Here is a 22075-nt window from a genome sequence, read left to right as displayed (position 1 = left end):
TTTCTGTAGAGTTTTACTATCTGTTTGCATTCAGTTTTCCACTCAAATCAAGAAGAGTTTTTGTGAATGTATACGTATGATTCGGTTTAGTAGTCGCTTGTATGTATACTGTATTCACCATTTACATTTTCTTCCAAGACACATATATATCAAAAGGGAATGCCTTCGTATCATGTGATGACATCTGAAGTATATTGGAACTGAAATTATCTTCATTCAAGACAAGATCTTCGGGACGGTATTGCCATGACAACCAGAACGTGCCTTTCATTCTCATCTCATACCCCGCGCGCTCGTTCTATTTTTACCGTCGTCTTGTTTATTTGCAATGCAAGAGTAAATCTGATGCTTATGCTAGCATACAGCTGGTAGCTTAGTCTACTACATTTGGTATGTTAAATACACTAATTTATCCAAGACACATTCCCTTCGGAAAATATTGTATTCAACCGCTTCTGATATCTTTGTTAGTCTACCTTTCAGGACACCGACAGTAGCTGAATTAACGTAACAGTTACTCTCCACGCTGCGTTTTTGTTTGAAGAACATTTTATGCGTGACTATCGAACCTATAATGTGTATTTTGCAAGAGACTGTAAGCTAAACCTGTCGCACTGCGAAGCCTCAATATTGTGTTGATACTCGGAACAACAGAAAGGGGGTGTGGGACGCGCGCCGCAGGACGCATGCTCGCTCGTCTCTTCATCCGGGTACCTGCAGTTGACTGTGTGGGTACGGAGGCGGGAAATGGCGTCCAGAGGTGCGGGGAGGACAGAGGTGAACCTCGTCTGAAGAGGCACGCGAACAACAGCAAGTGTCAGCAGCCCTGATATCGACCGTTATCCTGCGACTCGATCCCCCGGAGCTTCGTCCAGTAAGTTATAACCCCAGTCTGCACTGCATGTGGTGATAGGGTCCCCCCCATAACACCCCGTCCATGATTCGCTCCGGTCGAAAATGCTTCGCTGTGGTTCGGCTCGCTCTTGTTTTACCTATACGCACGGACAGGCAGCTGCCTTCGTTGCGAGTCGTTCCCGCGCTTTACTGGCCGGGTGTTTTGAGTGGCACTAAACTACGGGCTTTTTCTAGTAATAGCGGGTCACGAGAAACGGGTTTACTACGGATAGAATGCTTGCATGTGTCCTACATTGAAGATAGACATGCACAGATGTGAGGTGTCAAGAGTGTTTGCTGCATTTTTAAAAATACATTTCGCATTTTAGGCTTTTGAGTCATGAAATCGTTGTACAAACAGTTATTCTCAATGTCTGACTAAACGGGGAAAGTTGCTCTTCTTCCGTCCAGAATCTGTACAGAAGCGTGTGTTTCCCGCCCACCACGACACTGTTCAGGTTTCCCGTGACTGAACTTCATCATTTCTGAAGTGTCTGTTGAAGTTGATCGGCTATGGTGGAGCAGCACTTAATGTCTTTTCTTTTCCTCCTTTTTAAGGACTGGATGTAGTAAGTTGACTGTAGGGTAGTGGTTCTCAACTATGATCTCTGCGAGGGTTCCCCATTGTCATGTCAATATTTGAAGGCCCCTAACAGGGGTTGCTTTTTTTCTTGTATGGAATTGCGACAAAGATGCTTATTTCCAAACATTTTTTATAATTTTTTTTTTTTTTTTTTTTTTTTGTTATCATGATGAGAAATTACCGCTGGCAAGATGATAAAAACCATTAGACATGAGTAATCTCAATAGTTTAATGTGTTCTTCCTTTTAAAGAAAGAAAGCAAAATAACACGTTTTTATTATTATTATTCCTTATACATTTAGATGAAGATTTTGTTACTGCAAATATTCTTGTAACTTACACTATCTTCTGCTCAACTTTCTAAAGTAAAAAATTAGTTAATACAACAATTTAGGATCTGATGACAATTTTTGAGGGCCTGAATGCAAAGTTTTATTTGTCAAGATTGTACCCTGCCGTGAGACAATATTGTCTGAATGAGAGCTCAGTGGTTTGTTACATTCCTGATTGTTCTTTGTAATAAAGCCATAGTTACAAACACAAAATTAATGCCTTCTATGCAGCTTTAAAAGGGTTAGTTCACCCAAAAATTAAGTCATTTACTCACCCTCAAGTTTTTCCAAATGAATGTACGAATTTTTCTTCTGCTGAACACAAAAGAAGATATGAAGATACGGTGAACTATCCCTTTAAGTTTGTGTTCTTAAAACTTTTCTGTATTCAATTTCAGGTCAGAGAGAGAGAGAGTTAACTAACATAAGGTATGCAGCGCAGTGTTATTGTAAACTATAACTATTAAAAATTAAACTATTATTAATTGAAATATTCTTGGAAAAAAATATAAATATTAGATGAAAATCTTGCCTGGGCAGCTAACTGAAATAAAATAAGTTTAAGTACTAAAATTACTAAAACAAAAGTAAGAATAAATTACAGCTAAATATTTTATTTTAATATAAAATGCAACAAAGCTATTAAAACTGAAATATAAAAATAAAAGTTAATTCAAAATATTAATATAAACTATAGAAATAACACTGATGAAGTGCAAGACAAAACTTAAAACATTCTTGAAATGTTACATGCTTTTAAAAAATAATTTTAAGAAATGTTTCCCTTTGTAAGTTAACTGATGCCTGCCAAGTGGGACCAGGTTCCCCAGTTGAGAAGAGAACCACTGTTCATTTGTCCTTGTTGTCCAGCTGTAATGGGACAGGTTACCATCAAAGTGCAGTGGTAGCTATTCTAAAGTAGTGTCAAAAATATTGATATTTCGATATTTATTGATACTGAAATATCTTCCAATACTCTTTTTCTGCAGTATGGATACACCGATACCAGATGTGCATTTCGAACTGACAAACACCCACCTCATCTCACTCACTCATGTCATTCGCTCTGTTTGAATATTGTTTGTATTGCACATAATTTGTCCTTCCTGCAGGTTCTGCGCTCACACCAAAAGTTTGTGCACCTTTAATCTAATGAGTGGTGCTCTCATAAGTTGCCTCTCAGACAACTCGCAAGTACAAAATTGACTTCTTTTTCATGGCTTATTGTGCTTAAACCATCAAATATATACAAAATTATGTCAAAATGCCAGTCAGAGTATTCAGGTAAATAGTCAGTTTTGAAACATAAAAATTTGAGAGAAATTGCATGTTGTGTAACAATATGTTGGATCCATGCGTAAGCTCTTAAAGTGAAAGCAGCCTTATAAACCTGCTGCTGTCTGTCATGTTAATAAAAAAACAAAGAAAATCACTCGCTGCTCTTGACTGGATAACTTGTGTAACTATAATTGTAAGCATTAATCTGTATTTAATTTTTACAATGACAACTATCCAGTGTTAACATTTGATTACTCTCATTTCTGTAGTACGTCTTATATACTTATATACTGTTAGACCCACCTGAAAAACATAAAGCCATGTTTATTTCATTTGTCTCTTAAAATATTGATATTTTTCAAGGTGTCACGTCGAAATTGAAAATTCCAGAATTGTGACAACACTATTGTAAAGCATTTTGTGGTGTTCTTTGACATGCCATGCTAATGCATTAAATAACAAATTACACTTTCTGGGTTATGTTGTACTTAATGTGTGAAGTTCTCGCTTTCTCAGAGAGATAATAGTCATTTTAATAAATGTCAGAGTCCAACTGAGGAGACACTGAGCCTTAGGGATCATTTCTTGGAAGCATGTCAGTAGCCTTGGATTTGCTGCCAGTGTGTCAAGGCATGTTTTTTGTTTCAAACAAACATAGTGTATATATACACATACTTTTTGCTGTCAGAACATAACCCGTAAAAGATTGTGATGGACGAGCTTAGGTCAGAAGGGGTCACGGGAGTAACAGCTGCCATTGTCATAATTTTGATGTATTAAAAATATTTCCTCCTATTTAGAATGTTTAATGTTTACTGATATTAATTAAACCAGAAATTTGGCTTCAGGGAAGGTTTATTGAATCTTACTGGGCTGCTGAAGACTGTTGAATCTCACTGTTTCTGTTCTTGTAAAAGAAAGGCTTTAGCTCCTCAGTGTTGTGAGGTAGCTGTCTTGGCATGATGTCTGTTCGAGGCAGTGGATGAGTCACCATTTTGGTGGTTAAGGAAAAAGCTGAGATGTATTACCAGCTGTACCCTTTTTCTCTCTACTTTTTGCCATTCCTCTCCTGTCTCTTACATGCTTCCATGCTTGCAGTAGGTCTCGTCGTCATCCTCGCTGCTTCTCTGGCTAACTAACAGTGCAGCCGTTGCAGAAGGAGCTCTCTGTTTCCCTCTCCTAAAAATGTAAAACTCTTCTTTTATGTGGACAGTTTATGTCATGGTCAGTGGAATTTGGGTTCTCTGTGTGTATTCATGTATCTTTGTATACTCTATTTAAATACAAAGGCATCTCGGAGGGCATAGGAAGTGTACTCCAGTGTTCCTCACATTGTGTTAGATCTAGAAAGATCTCCTTGGAAAGCCATTGATACCCTGGAAAATGTGTGTTTCTTCATTTTATTGTGCATTTTCTTTTCCAAGGCATTGTAAAAGAGGACGTGTGAGTTTGATTTCTTCATTGCAAGTGTGGGGAAGGTACAGTCAGGGCTGGTGTAATGCCTGACGGGTCATAAATGCTGGAGCACATTTGTGTGGTCAGCTGTTACGCAAGCATGGTTTGAGGACGGGGACACACGACCAAGCACTGTAGTTTTTTATTTTTACCCCCTTAATGTACAGGGTTGCCTTTTAAGAAAAAGTGGGACGCTTCCTCCACATCAGGAAAATATTAACTTTTTTTCCTGTCCTTTTTTTTTTCATCTCTCTTTTTTGTCTTGTAAGAAACTGCTGCTTGCTGTTGATCTACAATATCCATTCCTCATTTTTCTTTTTTTCTAGTTACTTGTTCAGCAACAGAAAAATATGAGTTAAAAAGGTCTTAAGGTATAGTTCACCCAAAAATGAATGTAGTGTCGATAGATATCTTCTCTTATCTTCAAAATATCTCCTCTTATGTTCTACAGAAGAAAGTAATTCAGGCTTATAATGGCATGAGGGTGAATAAACGATAACATAATGTTATTTTTTGGGTGAACTATTTAATTCAGAGTTTGGCTTAATCTTTAATCTTGTGTTAAGGAATCACACAGATTTTCTTGTAAGTAAATGTGTGCCCATTCCAAATTCTTCTGTATGTGGGAAATAATAATGCACTTGTAGTAGAGAGTGCTTCGCTAATGAGGTGCTTCAACTGAATGATGAACCATGTTGGAGGATATGGTGTCTTGAATACATCCAGATGTCTGTGGCTAGAGCTCTTGGCTGAAGTGTTGCTCTTTTAAAAACCAAGCAAAGCACCATAACTCATTCAAAACCATTAAAAGTGTGATTCATTTTACCTATGTGAGAGAATCAGTGAGAAAAGTTAGACTTCTCAAGGTCGTTGCTAATCGGAGTGATTTCCTCCAGTGTTCATTTCTTTCTTTGTGCTGTTTTGTTTTCGGTGCCTTGTGTGTGATCTTCTGTCTTGTCTTGTCTTCTTTCTTCCCAGTCTTACATGTGACTCTTAACAAAATGAGGCTGAGAATGCGCAAGGCTTCTCAGCAGCCAAAACTCGCCCGCAGGCCCTGCCCGGCCCGGACCAAGCGAAAGCACTCCGAGATGGAGGAGTGCTCAGGTGAAAGCAAGGGTCTTCTGTCCAGCTTCAAGAAGTTCATCCATGGAAGTTCCATCAAGGTGAGCCTCTAGCAGCCTCTCTCTGTCTTCTGTTATGGGTTCATTGAGTCTGGCAGTTCCAAACCTCTACAGCTCTTTTCTTGGTTTCGATGATCATGGCCCAGAATGTTCTATAACGGAATGCAAGCAAGACCTGGTATCATATTCCCCCCAGAAATGCATGGTGGAATGCCGCTGCTTGTCTGAGGAGCTCAGTCCTGTTCTAATTTTAGCTGCGGTTCCACAGCGCTCACATAATGACAGTAGGTAGGGCTGGCTTTAACAGGCATGCAGCCTGCGGCAGAAGAACCAGGGGTTCACATATTATGTCCAATAAAGATATTATGTTCTCTTCTTTGGGTTCTAGATCACCTCAGTTTGATTTAGGGCAGTGGTTATCAACTTGTTAGATTTCAACGCCCCCCATTGTCCACAACATGTCTTTTACAACAGTTTGTGATTAAAGGATTAGTTCCCTTTCAAATGAAAATTAGCCCAAGCTTTACTCACCCTCAAGCCATCCTAGGTGTATATGACTTTCTTCTTTCTGATGAACACAATCAGAGATATTTATTAAAATATCTTGACACATCCAAGCTTTATAATGGCAGTGAACAGGGGTCATGAGTATGAGCTGAAGAAAGTGCCTCCATCCACATCCATCCATCATAAACGTGCAAGGTGGTCTGGGGGAAGTTAGATATTTTACTTCATAACTAAATATTAAATATGGATATTTGTTTTACACAAATGCATCGCTTCACTTCAGAAGGCCTTTATTAACCTCTGGAGCCATGTGGAGTATTATTTTATGATTGATGGATGGATGGGTGGATGAATGCAGTTTCTTCAGCTCATACTCATGGGTCCCGTTCACTAAAAAAAAATATCCTGGCTCTTTCAAGCTTTATAATGGTAGTGAATGGGGTGCTGTATTTGGAATCCCAAAAAAGTGCATCCATCCATCATAAAAATAATCCATACGGAGCTGCACGATTAATCGTAAAAATATTTAAACACACATGCTCGTATTTATTAATGACAATGATTCGCCCATGTCTCTTAAACCTTTGACAAAATCATACCGGAACATTCAAATCTGTGTCCGTGCTGCTGCTGAGCCAGAGACTGCAGTTTTGAACCACACAGAAGTTATTTCTGTGTTACAAATATTACAAATATTCAAATTATCACAGAAGTACTGAGATAAGTTTACAGTTATGATACGAACACTAATATCTACGACAGTGATCAAAATAGGGCAAACCACCTTTTGAAACCAACTTGGTGCTTCAAATAACGGTTGTATCAAGTACATCGTTGTCATCACTAGGTGGCGACAAGTTATTGTTAAAAAATGTATTTGTCATTAAATCATTCATTTAAAAGATTTGTTTAAAAAGACTGATTTATCCAGTAATAAAACAAGTATTTATTAATGAGTCATTTAATTCATTCGAATTAATTAAACAATTTTTGAGCAATTAGTAAAGCAATTAATATTTGTCAGAACCTCTAATTAATTACATGTTATTTCGTTTTGTTGTCTATTCGGATCCGTGGGAGAATCGTGATCTTTATTTGAAACCAAAAAAATTGTGATTCTCATTTTACCCAGAGTTGTGCAGCTCTACCACACAGCTCCAGGGGGTTAATAAAGACCTTCTGGAGTGAAGCGATGGGTTTTTGTAAGAAAAATATCCATATTTAAAACTATAAAATGCTGTATGCATCGAGTTATGGCGGAGGAGTAACCTCTGACGCGACGTATGACATAGGAGGTCGGAGTAGCGCAATCTTAAGTGAGAGGAGATGGAAACAAATAGGGCTGGGCAACAAACTCAAGCTCTTCTTCTCTTTATATCAAAATCTTCTGCCATTTCTCCTTAAAAATTCTTGTTTTAGACTTCTAATTTGTGACCAGTGACCCTTGCGCTTCCACGTTTGTCAGTATGTCATGCGTCATCTCAGAGGTCACTCTTCTGCCCTAACTCGATGCAAACGGCTGTTTGCTGGAAGCTAGTTATTTTAAGTTTTAAATATGAATATTTTACTTACAAAAACCCATTGCTTCGCTCCAGAAGGCATTTTATTAACCCCCTAGAGCTGTGGATTACTTTTATGATGGATGAATGCACTTTTTTGGGCTTCCAAATATGGTGCTCCATTCACTACCATTATAAAGCTTGGAAGAGCCAGGATATTTTTATTATAAGTCCAATTGTGTTCATCTGAAAGAAGATAGTCATGTATATCTAGGGTGGCTTGAGGGTGCGTAAATCCGGGGATTTTCATTTTTGGGTGAACCATCCCTTTAACAATTCATGATTCCAGAAGTTTCAATAACTTTGTTCTTCAATACAAACAAAAGTTTTTGAAGGGAGTGGGAAAAGAAATTTGAAATCAGTATATATGTATGTATGTAATATGTCCCCCAGCAACCTCAAACAGACCCACTATAATGTCCTCACAAGACTAAAGTGTATAAAATCTAGAAAGTCATTCTTGTTTGACTGGTGTTTAACAGGTGGAGCAGGACAGCCCAGCAAAGAGGAATCGTCTGAGCTGCGAGCTGATCACCTCCACCCCACAGAGGAACAATGACCTGCAAAGGAAAAGCATCTACAGGGCCCGTCGGAGAAGCTCCGTCAATGGTGGTGAGTCACTGTACTTGTCTGCTGTGGTTAAACAATGAAAAGTAATAGTCTGCAGTAGGACTGTAACTGTATCAAAATTTCAGTAGTACTTATATTCGTGAAATGTCATGATTTGAGAATACCACAGAAAAAAACCCGAATGTGCTACTGCTAGTGAACACACTTTCATTAGTTATTTATTAATGTAAGTACTAACTAATTAATTCAGTGGCATGTAGCCTTCAAGTAACTCAAGAAAAATAATCACTTTTCCAGTAATTATTCAAATAAACAGATAGTAATAAGGAACAGAAACAAATACTGTAGTAATCAAATAATTATAAAAAAAAAACAAAAGTGAAGTCTTTCATAGTTAAATTAAGACTTGAAATATCCAGGTAAATGGGGGAGATGGGGGTAAAAAATGAAACTTAAGTTGTTGTTGTATTATATTGCAATTGTGTTGTATTTAATAATATTATTATAAAATTTGCCATTTTAGAATCCTTGAAATGTAATTTATCCATGCCTGTCATTGTTCAGACTTGTTACAATCTGCTATTAAAAATTAGGGCTGGGCGATATGGCCAAAAAAATGTTTTTTTCTGGCTAAATGGTGATATACAGTATATATCTCGATTTAAAAAATAAATAAATAAATAAAATCTTATTTCATATCCTGCCTAATGTTGTCCTACAAACAGTGTTCATATTGAAGGCTATTAAAACAAATATAGTGAATGTAACCATGTAGTCTGACACATTATTACAAATTACATTAAAATTACATCAAGCTACATCCTAACATTGCAACATTACAATCTAAAAAGCAGTAGTTAAGTTCACTAAACTAAAAATGAAAATAAAAACAAAAGCACAAACTGATTTAGCTAATATTAGGCTATTGTGATTACCCCAAATACTCACTTTACAGTTACCGCTATCATAAAAATACACTTACTTTTAGGTTCAAAATTCTACATATGGCACATTCATTGTTCAGCAACAAACATTTTAGCAAAATGTGTATTTTAGTCGGAATTATGGCGATCCATATTCTAATGCGCTCCGTCTGTTTGGTGTGAATGCGCGTGGCGGCGCTCATTTAGGAAGTATGAATTTCAGAGGAGATCCGCTAGCAGAAAGCTCGTCCACTCCTGACAGCAAAATGGAAATATTTGTATGACTTTCTAACATTTACAGAAGGAGAATATACCTGTAAAATGCAAGTTATTCGCTGAGGAAAACGCATCACAAACAGTGCAAGTATCTCTCAGCACATGAATCTATCATACTTGGAGCATCTGACGGGGCAAGCCGCTTTAAACTATATGTGTTAACTATATCTTATTCTAACGAGTTATTTTTAAAGCCCTTAATATTAAGCATGTCTTATGTTTAGGACAAAGTGTATTATGCATTTTCACTGCAGCAGCACTCTGCAACGTCCACCTATTTTTTTCAGATGCGCTCATATCAAACTTCTGTATATCGATATAAACGGAACTGCCTCATTTCGTAACGTATATAAAAAAATCGATATATATCGTACAAACTCGATATTCCGCCCAGCCCTAATAAAAATACACATGGTTAAAGAGAAATTGAGAAATCGAATTTTCCTTGATCTTTTGACAAAGTACAAGACACTATTAAAATATCCTGTAAGTTTCAGAATTTAAAACTTCCTCATTGCTCCAAAAACTTTTTTGAAACCAAGCTTGTTTCAGGTTTTGTCACATTATTACATCATAGTGCAGCGAAAGACCACCTCTGCAGAAGATCAACGCGTACTTCTACATCATTGCCTCTTTAGCTCCGCTCACCGATTCATGCATGTCACATAGTAGTAAATACGCAACAATTACTACAGCAACAAAACCATAGAGATGTCTCTGAGGATCACAAGATGTTTTGGAATGATAAGTTGTGGAAAAACACAATCTTTGCATTGCCTTCCTTTTGATCCTAACGTTAAGAAAGCGTGGATAAACTTTACTTTTAACAAAGTTCCAGTCAGATCGCGTCAGTTGTTTCATTTCTTTCCTTTGCTTTGGCATTTTTGGGGTTAATGCATTTTTATTATTGGATACGGAAGAAAGCATGTAGTTTTGTTTTTATCTAAGCCATTCGCTGTAATGCTGAATAAAAGCTTCAGTGAGCGACATCATCTGTTGTGTCATCAGTGAGATTTTACAACACGTTTCATTTTATTGAAAACACGACACTGTAAATGGCTATCCTTTTTTTACTTTACTAAAAAGGACGAACTATGAATAGCCTTTTTCCCCACAACCAATACTAGAAAGCATATTTAATACACATAAATGTTTCACATTGTTGGCAAATGTTTCAACTAAGTAACGAGAGATTTTTCAACATCGGAAGTTTTCAAATCAGTTTCACGTGTGTAATGGCTGTGACGTTGAAAACTATTTTAATATGCAAAGCTGTTACCCGATCATAGCAGTGGGCATTTATTCCAAGTCTTGAATGCAGCACGTCACCTGTTTGAAAGAGAGGGTCAAAAACAGGACAGAAAATTTCTTAGTCCTAGTGAACCTCAGAGAACATTATAAAAAAATAATAATGGCAGTTCATGACCCCTTTAAGATTCAAAATTATAACTTTGTTTTATAGGCAATTCTTGGCAAACTGCTCTTCCTTGAGATTACATTAATTTTCACAATACGCAAACACGCATTTGCTTCTGTGTATGTTTGTTTGGTGCTGGTTGTTCAGTGTAATGTATAAAACTGTCCATATTATCATTATCATAAATGAGTAGGGCTTTGAGAATATCAAACCTGTCTTTGTGCTTGACAAGGATTAAATGTGACAAACTCACCTGCAATGGCATTGCTGTCTCCTGTGTATTGCTTTAGTCATCATAGTCTATTGCCCAAATGTTAATTTATGCATTTGTAATTTGATTATGCTAATTATCTGTGAATTTGTTTTCTCTTTAAACTTTGTCCTATAGAAACCACAAATCATGACACGAGTAAGCCTGTCAAGCCTAATGGCAAATTGGAGGACTCTGAGGAGGTTGTGAGCAGTCCACCCCGCACCACCCTGCTTGGAACCATCTTCTCTCCTGTCTTCAACTTCTTTTCACCAGCAAATAAAAATGGTAAGAAACTCTGAATTGAACACCTAAAGAAATTCCAAAAATACCAGAAATTCTGGACATAAAGGGCAAAATTATTTGAATTATATTAAATAGATTCTCCTTCTGTTGGCATTACTACATTAACATTTACATTTTGCAAAAGAGCAGTTCATGAGAGAAAGCTTTGCCTAAAATGTCAATACTGAAATGTATGGGTCCTGAGGCACTGCTTTCACACTAGCATTTTTGGTGTGCACCCAGGTTCAATTTACATCAGTGTTTGGTTTGTTTGGATGATGTGAACGCTGTTTTCCGAACTCGAGTGCGCTCCCTGCGAAACATACCCAAATACGCTTAAAAAAGGGCTGTCTGGGGTATGGTTCATGTGAACTCTGGAACGGTTCACTGCTGATATGAATGCGATCATACTAATCCTATTGCGGAAGTGAACCACTATTGATTATATATGATTTGATAAAACTGTTTTTGTGTGTGTCTCAGTCACTTTCCTGACAAGCATGACTGATGCATTGCAAACAGAGAGAAAGTATATCTTATTTCTCCTGGACTCCCGTGTTCTTTAGAACATTTTCAGTACATTTGCAGCAGATAGACGCTGCTGTTATGTGCTGATGCTTTGAAAACAAAACCAAAGGTTCAAAAACCAATATATATAATTGCGAGGTAAGCAACGCTATGCATTTTGCTGCCTTCTGCGTCATTGTTAGCAAGCGACAGGGGTTAAGAGCTTCTGTTTTGACACAAACGCACAGCGGTTTTCACCCAAATAATAAAATGTGAACACAATCCAGTGGGGGAAAGGGAATGGGGGAGCAATTGAACTCTGGTTCAGACCAGGCAATCAAACCAAATGTGAAAGCATCCTCCAGCAAGTCTCCAGCTCAAACAGGGTTGTGGGGCTGCTATTTTGAATATTGTGAACTGCTAGTTACTAGGCAACTGTACAACGTATCATGCCAAAATTTTTGAAACTCAATTAGCCACGTACCCTTCATACATGCAATGTTTGGTACACTTTTACAATAGGGTTACTGAAGAATAATAATAATATAAAAATAGCAAAAGCTTATTTTGGATTCCTTATAATGTTTATTTTAAGTAAATTTATGAGTAAAAAATAAACAATGTTGCAACTTTATGCAGATTAATAATGTATCACCTAACCCAGCATGTTTTTTTTTTTTTTTTTTTTCCCTTTTCCCTTCTTTCTCCTTACCCATCATCTCGTCTTGTCATATTAGCCTCGGATTCCCCAGGCCAGGCGGTGGAGGCGGAAGAGATTGTGAAGCAACTAGAAATGGAGCAGGTAGAAGAGATGCCCACCAGTGCTGCCACATCTAGAGAGCCCCTAAGTGTCCCTCTCTATACCAGTGCCATGCCATCTGCCTTCAGACCTCCACCCTCCACTCACACACCTGCGGAGGAGAGAGAGAACACCCCCCACTCTGACCTGCCTCCTCTTACAGGTGTGAAAGACATGACATTGCTTGACTCCTCTATCTGTGAATACTTCCTTCAGCCTAAAACACATTATACTATACAGTACCTTTCAAGTTTTGGGCCTGTAATTTTTTTTTTTCTTTTTTTTTCCTTTAGTATCTTCTTCTTAGCAATAATTAAACTTTATAATGCAAAAAAAAAAAAAAAAAACGCTTTCTATTTAAAAAAAAATGCTGTTCATTTGAACTTTCTATTCATCAAAGAATCCTGAAAAAATATATATATATATATCACGGATTCCACAAAAATATGAAGCTGCAACATTTTCAACATTAATAATACATGTTTCCTGACCACCAAATCAGCATATCAGAATGATTTCTGAAGGATCATGTGACACTGAAGACTAGATCGAAAAAAATAAAATAAAATATTATTAAAATAGAAAGCATTTTTAGCATTTTAAATGGTAATATTTTACAATATTACTTTCTTACTGTATTTTTGATCAAATAAATGCAGCCTTACTAAGCATAAGAGACATTTCAAAAACAATTTAAAAATCTTATCGCCCCAAACTTTTGAACAGTCATGTACATTAACACAGGAAAGAACATATTAACATTGTGTTTTCTTTGTCCTATTTTTATCTCAGCTCCTGGCTCTCCTGCAACAGTGGGGTATGTGGACACCTCTATTACTGTCCCAGCTGAAGGATCATATGAGGAGGAGTGGGAAGTGTTTGACCCGTGAGTTCAACTTTACTAAACGTTACTCAGAATTTCACCATAAGGCCTTTTTTTTTTCTGTTGGCCTGGGTGAGCTAGTAGTTTAGATTTTTGCTTTCCCTGTTTGTTAGTAATGATTAGTCCATTCTATGTTACTTTAGACAATATTTAATTTATAACAAAAAAATTAAAAAATCAATGACAAATGTTTAAAGTCACAGGAAGTAAAATGGGAAGTATAAGATAAAAAAAAAAATTTAAGATTTGGTGACAGCACAACACTGGCTCTGCAGATCCTTATTTTTGAGCCCTCATAAAAGAAGAATGTTTATCAATGATAGTATGGTTAAGTATTGCTTTTGTTTTAAGGTAATTTGGAAACCCTCAGAAAAAACAATTTTACATCAGTATTTGTCACAAGGCTTTTTCCATGCATACATTTATGTTATGTTTTTCAGGTATTTTTTCATCAAACATGTACCTCCGCTAACAGAAGAGCAGCTAACACGCAAACCCGCACTCCCTCTGAAGACTCGCAGCACTCCCGAGTTCTCCCTGGTGCTTGACCTGGTTAGTCTTGAACACCACAAGCGAGCAGCTTCCATTACAAGGGATTAATTTTGGCATAGATTCTCATGAATTGTTTTCCTTCTACAGGATGAAACCCTTGTCCACTGTAGTTTGAATGAGCTGGATGATGCAGCACTAACCTTCCCTGTCCTCTTCCAAGATGTCATATACCAGGTAGAAATCCAAGTTGTCTGTTAATACATTGTTTGTCAGTAACATACCACTAGAGGGACCTCTAGAGCCATTTTAAAGAGCTAAATGGCTGGGAGTCCATTGTCTTAAGCAACTGACTAATGTTGAGTGATTTGGAAAACTTTGTAAGAGTTTTTCTTTTTTTTTTTACTTGTTTTTGGGGGCTAAATTCTAATTCACAAATTTCTGTTAGGTTTATGTGAGATTGAGGCCATTTTTCAGAGAGTTCCTTGAACGCATGTCTCAGATTTATGAGGTAAGCCTTCATCCATTTTACTCCACATAATAACCTCTCATCCTTTTTCTCCAAATAAACGATATTACATGGAAAATTTTTACCCTCACTTTACTCACTTTAGTTAACATCTGTTCCTCATAATGGACTGAAGTTGTTCCGTTGACTTTTTTTCTAGATCATTCTCTTCACTGCCTCCAAGAAAGTTTATGCAGACAAGTTGCTGAACATTCTCGATCCGAGGAAACAGCTGGTGCGGTCTGTGGACTTCTTTTTATTTTTCCTTTATTTTAATAATTTTGGGGACTCTTCTTCCATGTGACACTGTTGTAAAACCAAGTTGGGTTTTTGTTTGTTTGTTTGTTTACTTCTGTTTCTTTCAAAATTCTGTCAGATTTTGTCATAAGAGAAAATGTAAATTTAGGCTGCGTGTCAGTTGTTGAGTAACCCTGCCTCAGCTTGGTCATTGCTGTGCAGAGTTTCTCTGTAGGGTTTGGTTACAATTGGGGATTGAGGGTTTGCAGTGGATGGAGATCTTTGGTCTCTGGCACATGTGAACTCCACACCATCCTCAGGTGTCAACTCTTTGCTTCAAATGCATTATTGATTCTAGTCCTGGAGATTTATTTCAATCTTCTCTCTGTGTGTGTTTCCAACATATTCTAGGCACCGATTATTTCGTGAGCACTGTGTCTGTGTGCAAGGAAACTACATTAAGGATCTTAATATCCTCGGGCGGGATCTGTCCAAGACCATAATTATCGATAACTCACCACAAGCCTTTGCTTATCAGGTGAGCAGACCAAGGTTGTCTGATGATAATTTGCATAAAGATGCACCCTTACTTTCACATTCCCTGTACATATCAGTTTATTATATATTACCCAAGGTTGTAACAAGTACAGAGAAGGGAAAAAAAGTAAGTTAAATGTGTGAAAATCTTACACCATTAAAAGAATCTAGCTTAAAATGTACTTTGAGGTAAAATAAAAAAAACAACTTTGTACTTTTAATAACAATTTAAGAGTATTTAAAAGTAACTTTTTATTATTAGTTTTAGTTTGTAATAATAGATCAATCACACTTTTAACAGATAATATAGGTCAATCACCCATTTTTTTTTTTTATGTACCATGTAAGGCTTTAAAAGCTCATTGTTAAGTTTTTTTAATATTCAGCAGCGACCGCCTACCCCACCCAGAATAGTTAGGATAATTAATAATTAGGAGCAGTAATTATGTTGTAATTTAAAAAGTGACAAACTATTCATTTTCATTGATAATTTGGTAAAATATACAAAAGTACAGTGTTCAGGTGTGTGACTGAGCTACTAGTGTATATTACTCGATAAAGAAATACCTTCGGGAGATGACAGAAAATCCATATAAATAAAATCAGCAACCCATGTGTTTCACCCACAGCTCTCCAATGGGATCCCTATTGAGAGCTGGTTCATGGACAAGAATGACAACGAACTTCTGAAGCTGGTCCCTTTCTTGGAGAAACTGGTGGAATTGGTATGTTGTAATGTGTTCTTCACCTCTTAGTTTTCCAGACTTTCCCTTCAAGATGTCTCAGTATTTCATTAAGCAATTTATAAGTTACATACATACAAGTTTGTTTTTTCAATCATCATTATTTTATTATTATTATTTATTAGAGGTACAGATGGCATGAATATTCTAATAATACTTTTGTTAAATAATAATTTATGAATCTGTCTAAATACAAATTGTACTTTTCCATTGTTATCCATCCACAGAATGAGGATGTGCGGCCACATGTCCGTGAAAGGTTTCGGCTACATGACCTCCTTCCCCCTGACTGAGCGCATATAGTGGGACAGGACAGTAAAAGACAACAAATGCAGATATACATTTTGCATTACAACATCATTGCCATTACTCTTCAAATTAACTTTTTTTTTATTCCCCTAAATTTTCATTGCTATGATAACACAAAATGAACATTTTTGACTCTTTTTGGCACATTTGCCGTTTGTGCAGTCAGAGGGGTTTTGAAGTTTCTTGTGTTGTCTCTTCGGTTGTTTCATACAGTACTAAGTGAATGTGTAGCAGTCAGAAGAGAAGAGGATTATGTCTTTTGGTGCTCCAATGGGATTGGTTGACACTGTTGGGCTTTTGACCAATTTCATCAGGAATGGCCAGTAAGAAAATCATACCGTCTGACAGAAGTTAGATTCTTGTGAGTGAATGTTGTTGTTGTTTTTTTTTGTTTTGTTTTTGTTTTTTGTTGTTTTTTTTTTTTTTCATTTAATGTTTTCAGTATGCATTCCTCGCCATCTGTATGTTTTGGTTGGTGTTTACTTCAAATCAATGTTTTCACAACTCCTGGCTTGTTTTGTTTGCCAAAATGCGTTCATTTCTTAGATCGTGGTCTGGTTGTATATTGTTCTGTTCTTGAATTAGGTGTGTTTACAGCACAGTGGAATTGTTAGTTTTATGTGGTTTGAATGAGAATGGTTTAAACCAGAGTGATGGCTGTTTCATAGAAAAAGTTTTGCAGTGACTAAATTCTTAAATTGTTTGAATAAGAGGCTTCCTACCAATGCTTTAGAGCTCTACAGCTTCTTATTTATTCACCTTATGTGATCTAACAACATATTTTTCATTAGTAGCACCTCAAAATGGTATTCTTCAGCTACTGTTTCATTATGTTTTTAAAAAATACTGTTTTGCCTTATTGTTTCATATTTAACCTGTGTATTTTTATATATATTTTAGGGTCTTTTTTTATTACTGATGTTCTTTAAAAAGATATCACCTTTTTATGTTTTAATGATAATTACAACCAAGTATTTTTATGTTAAAATTTGAAGTCAATGTAGCATTACCCAGAGCTAATCTATTGAAACTGAACTGCAAGGGAGAAGATTGAGGGCTGCAGCCTGGTAGAGCCCTGTTTATAGCACCAGCATAACAACAGCCAGTCTCATCTCTGTGGTTTAAACCTTCCTGCCTGACGTTCTGGCTTTTCTTTTATACTGGGATTCTGTAGGGGGATGTAGCTGTGTCAGGAAGTATTGTGTGATGTAAGCTAGATGAATGAGTGTGCATCGCTGTCTGAGGAGAAAGGGATAATTATTCTGCAAAATGTTTTTTCTTCCTCTCGATCCTTTTCAAATTGCCTTTTTTAATTTCACAGTTATAGGCGATACTTCAAATAGAGTAATACAGAGTAAGAGTTTAAATTACAGTAGTGCCATTCAGGGTTAGTGAAGCAGGGCCAGGCTAGTTGCTTTTCCTTGTCTTTTTCTGCTCTGTAAATGGTTTTGTTTTGAAAAATGAACATGTTCACTTTCTACTCAAGCCACTGGTGCCATTTATGCTGTTTGTGTTTATTGTTCTCTGATAAATGGGTCATTCTTAGTAATAGACAATCACTGAATACATCATTTGTCTACATTGGATTGTGACCCTGTCATAGTATTTTTTAATTTTTTTTTTAAATTTTTTTTTTGGCTGAAAATGACATTTTCATAACTTTTTAAAAAATTGAGGCCTTTTTAGTTGAACTTTTAAAAAACATCTTGTATGCAGTAAAGTTAAAATTATGGTTTTTATTTTTTATGAATTTTAAAGTTTTAACTACAAAAATGAATTTCAAGGTGTTCATGCTGTAATTGTAAATATCCTGTGGTACTTCCCAATTGAAGGAGAGAGGGAGGACGAAAAGGAATGAAAAAGTGTGATCCCAAGGATCCTGGTGTACTGACAAAAAGAAAAAAAATCCAAGTCATTATGGACAAATTAAGTATTTTTCTCATAGCATAGACTGATTTGGCAATGGTTACACATACTTTTTGAAAATGGTTAAACATCATGTTACATGGTAAATAGTTTTTTTTTGTGTGTATGTGTGTGTGTCAGCTATTCCTTCTCCCTAGATTGATGCTAATAGTCAAGAATGATAGCTTAGATTTAGGGAGGCGGGTTGCATCTACCGTTAGGCCCTGGCACTTTCTTACAAAGACAAAGAATTATTTTGTATGATTGTCGAAAAGCAGTAGTGTAGTAAGTGTAACATGATGCAGAGGTTTGTTTCATATGTACAACCAGTTCATTGTAATGTTCATTACTTTTGTACAAAACATATTGTACTAATTGTGCATATTGTGCATATTGCAGCTTCATGAAAAAAAAAAAAAAGTTAAAGGAAAATCTTTTTGTATTTTTGATTATTTGTATTCCAAAAGGCATGTCATATCTATTTTTCAAAATGTATTCATTTTCAAATGTATTAATGCAGATCTAACTTGTCATCAGTCCCCCCCCACCCACCCAGTCTTACTGTATCTTTGTATGTAGTTGGCACAATCACTGAACATTCTCCGCATGTAAAAAGCCTGTTATGTGAGAGTTGGGATTTTAATCAAGGCACTTTTTTTGCAGATGAATGTTTCAGTTTTTTCTTTTATACTCTTCATCTTTGAAAGCCACATGGCTTGCGATTGTCCTTGAGCTGCATTGGAGAAACAGTCTAGGTCTAAATGTCATTTCCTGAAAGCAGTGTTATTTAAGATTGTTCATATAATGGAAATTTAGTCTTTGGAAAATTGCATGCTCTTTTATTTTAATGTTAGCTTATGTCAAAACAACATGTTAGATACTTACGAATGGATGGTTGTATTTCATGTATTTTTCTGCTACTTCATTTTACCATCAAATGGTGTGTAATATCAAGGAGATTTTATGATTATGACTTGTACAAATTTTGTGTGACTCAACATAAATGGCATCTTATTGATGCAATTTGATGCAACCTCACAAAAGAACTGAAAGCCTTTGTTGAATGAGAGCAGGTTCAGGTAGAGTGAATATAAAAATATCTAAATTGATCTGGCCTATAAACTTATATATATATATATATATATAAGTTTTCAGGGTTCCTGCAATCATGGAAGTAGAACATTGTGAATTTCAGGCCAATACCAGTCATGGGGGGAATAAAATCGTGAAGTCACAAAAGTTTATTTTCTTTTTGGTCAGACTATTCTGCTTTCCAATATGTTACCATCTTGAATTTTTGTGAGTACAAAACGATCAAAAGGTGTGGAAACCCTTAAGTCTAAACTTAAAAGAAATGTTTGATTGATCCTTTATTCAGAGTTCACCATGATGGGTTGCTGTTTAAATATCAGGAATCAATCAAATGTAATGGTTAATATTAATGATGATAGCCTAATATCAAACGAAATGGTCTGCGTACACATTAAGCTACAACGGGGAATGTAATCTGACCACAAATGGTGTTTGTTCCGGTTTTAAATGAGTTACGAAAAGTTTTCATTTACCTTCAGTGGTTTCAGATAAAGTGAGACAATTTATTTATTAGAACTGTTATGGGCTAACAGTTGCATGAACCAATTTTGACACATTTTGAAAGGTTTGCTGCTCCCAAACACACTTTTCGCTTTTTTTTTTTTTTTTTTTTTGATACTGTATTCACTACTGCAGACAAAACCGTTAACCTTTTGTCAGTTTTATCAGTTTTATATGATTCACATTTAAAGTAAACTGTGTTGTAAACTCACGCGGTCGTGTTACCTCACTTTATACCCACCCACCTGTGCTTACGTTGGTTTCTACCCGTGTCACTGCTCGGGGTTACTTTACTGTGACCGGGATGCTGACAGTCAACACGACATGTTAATATTTCAGCACTTTTGGCTGTGTCTCCACTCCCAAATCCGTTCCGTGTGTTTCGCACCTATTTTCTGCTGTTGTTTAATTAGGCGATTGATGCAGGATTGAGTTGCAGTGACACGGCAGCCGTGATAGAACAGAGACGAAGTCCAGGAATCACAGAGTGGCTACATTACAGAACAAGTATTGCACAGTCTATTGTGTTAGGTTTTTGACGATATAGTAATTAATGGAAATGAAGTCTCACCCGGCAGGGGCCATGTTATTGATAAATTAAAAACCAGCCGCAGGGACATCTGGATATTTCTCAGTAAAAATGCACCACGGAGGAAGTTTAATGTTGCTCATGCTTAGCATCATTTTAGGTAAGAGTATTTTTCCTGTCTTGTCTTATGTTTTCCATTTTCCTTTCCTTTTATTTATCTTTTTTCTTTCCAGCACTTGTAAAATGTAAAATGCCTGACAGCTCTGAATGTTTAAGGTGATCTTTTGTTTTGTAATTTTTCAGGGTGAATATAATATATTAAAACCAACGTTTTTAATGTAGACATTTCAAATTGGCATGCTATTACATATAATTTAAATTGAAACAAAAGTAATGTGTAATTTTAACATGCTTCACTAATAATTTATGGATTACTTGGTATTTTAGTAAATGCATAAACACTAAGGTAGTGTGACCCTTTTTGCTTCTTCAAAGGGATTGCATGTGGTGACTCCAGAAAACCCTCAATACCCAAAACCGTCATCAGACAGAGCGAGATGAACTCCAGGAGTGAGAATGAATTTGAGAGGAACATGAAAATGCTGATAGAGAACATCAGATCCTTGTCAAGAGAAGAAAAGAGCACGAGCACAATGACAGCGCCCCGTGAAAGAATCGCAATTGACAGCACTAATCTAGACACTTACTTCACAATATTCAACAGTTTATTCACTATATACCAGCCAATGCTGATTAACAGTTTCATTGAAACTCTCCCTCAGGCTTTAGTTTGTGTTTTGGCAGACAGACAGCACTGTGGATGGCAAGCAGATATAACCAGTACTGTTTCATCTGCATTAAATGAACAGATACTTTCAGTGGTCTCCTCTGTTAAAGCTCAAACCTGCATGTCAACATCTAATTTACGAATGGCAGACTCCACCATGGCTCAGTTAAACTCTTTTCAGGAGATGTTGACAAATGTTTTGTCCTCAGACCTCCCACTTTATCTGCTCTCAGACAACCTTTTAGCCTTATGGAATAGAATTATGGACATGACCATTCCACCTGTGATGTCATTCATGTCTGAATTCATATTGAGTGCGCTTCAAACTCCAGTGGATTTTCTAAAACTCGGATTACAGTTTGGCATTGCAATGCCTACCCTCGACCAGAGTGAGAAGTGTCAACAAGGTGCGTCATAGGTTCAGTTTGGTTCTTCAATACTGAAGAATACCCCCCCTCATATGTTGGACTACATTTTTCAGTGCAATAAGTCTTCTTCTGTCTTTTATACACAGGTGACCTCAAACAGCTTATCATGTGGTATGTGATATCATCTGGAAGCAGAAATAGCAGTGTGCTGGTTCTTCTGCATTTCATGTCACTGGAAAAACATATTCCTCTTACACATTTAAATAAGAATATTACATTACATTATAATGATATAAAGTGTAATCATTTCAGTTCTGAGTAATATAAACAATATGTACTTACAATAGGGTTTAGGGTTGGTTGCGTGAAATCATGCAAAATTTACTGTTGTTATTATTACAGTAAGTAAATGTAACATATGTAACAAGGAC

At 36.4% G+C, this 22075-nt stretch overlaps 1 protein-coding gene across 2 annotated transcripts; it reads left to right on the top strand.

Moving 5' to 3' along the window:
* Positions 1-728: 728 nt before the first annotated feature.
* Positions 729-19577, top strand: ctdspl2b (CTD (carboxy-terminal domain, RNA polymerase II, polypeptide A) small phosphatase like 2b). Of its 2 annotated transcripts, XM_067399487.1 has the most exons (14): positions 729-874; positions 5521-5705; positions 8212-8341; positions 11304-11453; positions 12695-12919; positions 13549-13642; positions 14080-14191; positions 14279-14365; positions 14577-14639; positions 14797-14876; positions 15077-15193; positions 15285-15411; positions 16040-16135; positions 16381-19577. In XM_067399487.1, the coding sequence occupies exons 2-14, from the start codon at positions 5544-5546 to the stop codon at positions 16444-16446; spliced, it is 1509 nt and encodes a 502-aa protein (XP_067255588.1). In that variant the 5' UTR covers positions 729-874; positions 5521-5543; the 3' UTR covers positions 16447-19577. The 2 variants fall into 2 exon arrangements, with proteins under 2 accessions (XP_067255588.1, XP_067255591.1); XM_067399490.1 differs by lacking the exon at positions 15077-15193.
* The last annotated feature ends 2498 nt before the right edge of the window (positions 19578-22075 follow it).

The sequence above is a fragment of the Chanodichthys erythropterus genome, chromosome 11 (genome assembly GCF_024489055.1).
Source record: "Chanodichthys erythropterus isolate Z2021 chromosome 11, ASM2448905v1, whole genome shotgun sequence".
Taxonomy (NCBI): domain Eukaryota; kingdom Metazoa; phylum Chordata; class Actinopteri; order Cypriniformes; family Xenocyprididae; genus Chanodichthys; species Chanodichthys erythropterus.
The sequence above is the reverse complement of the archived record's forward strand: the minus strand, read 5'-3'. Positions and strand labels throughout refer to the sequence as shown.

What these genes read in the sequence shown, in the direction of transcription:
- ctdspl2b (XM_067399487.1), top strand. Translation starts at nt 5,544, where the DNA reads ATGAGGCTGAGAATGCGCAAGGCTTCTCAGCAGCCAAAACTCGCCCGC. An exon ending in TCCATGGAAGTTCCATCAAG is followed by an intron (nt 5,706 to 8,211) that starts GTGAGCCTCTAG and finishes GGTGTTTAACAG; the next exon opens with GTGGAGCAGGACAGCCCAGC. An exon ending in GAACTCCACACCATCCTCAG is followed by an intron (nt 15,194 to 15,284) that starts GTGTCAACTCTT and finishes AACATATTCTAG; the next exon opens with GCACCGATTATTTCGTGAGC.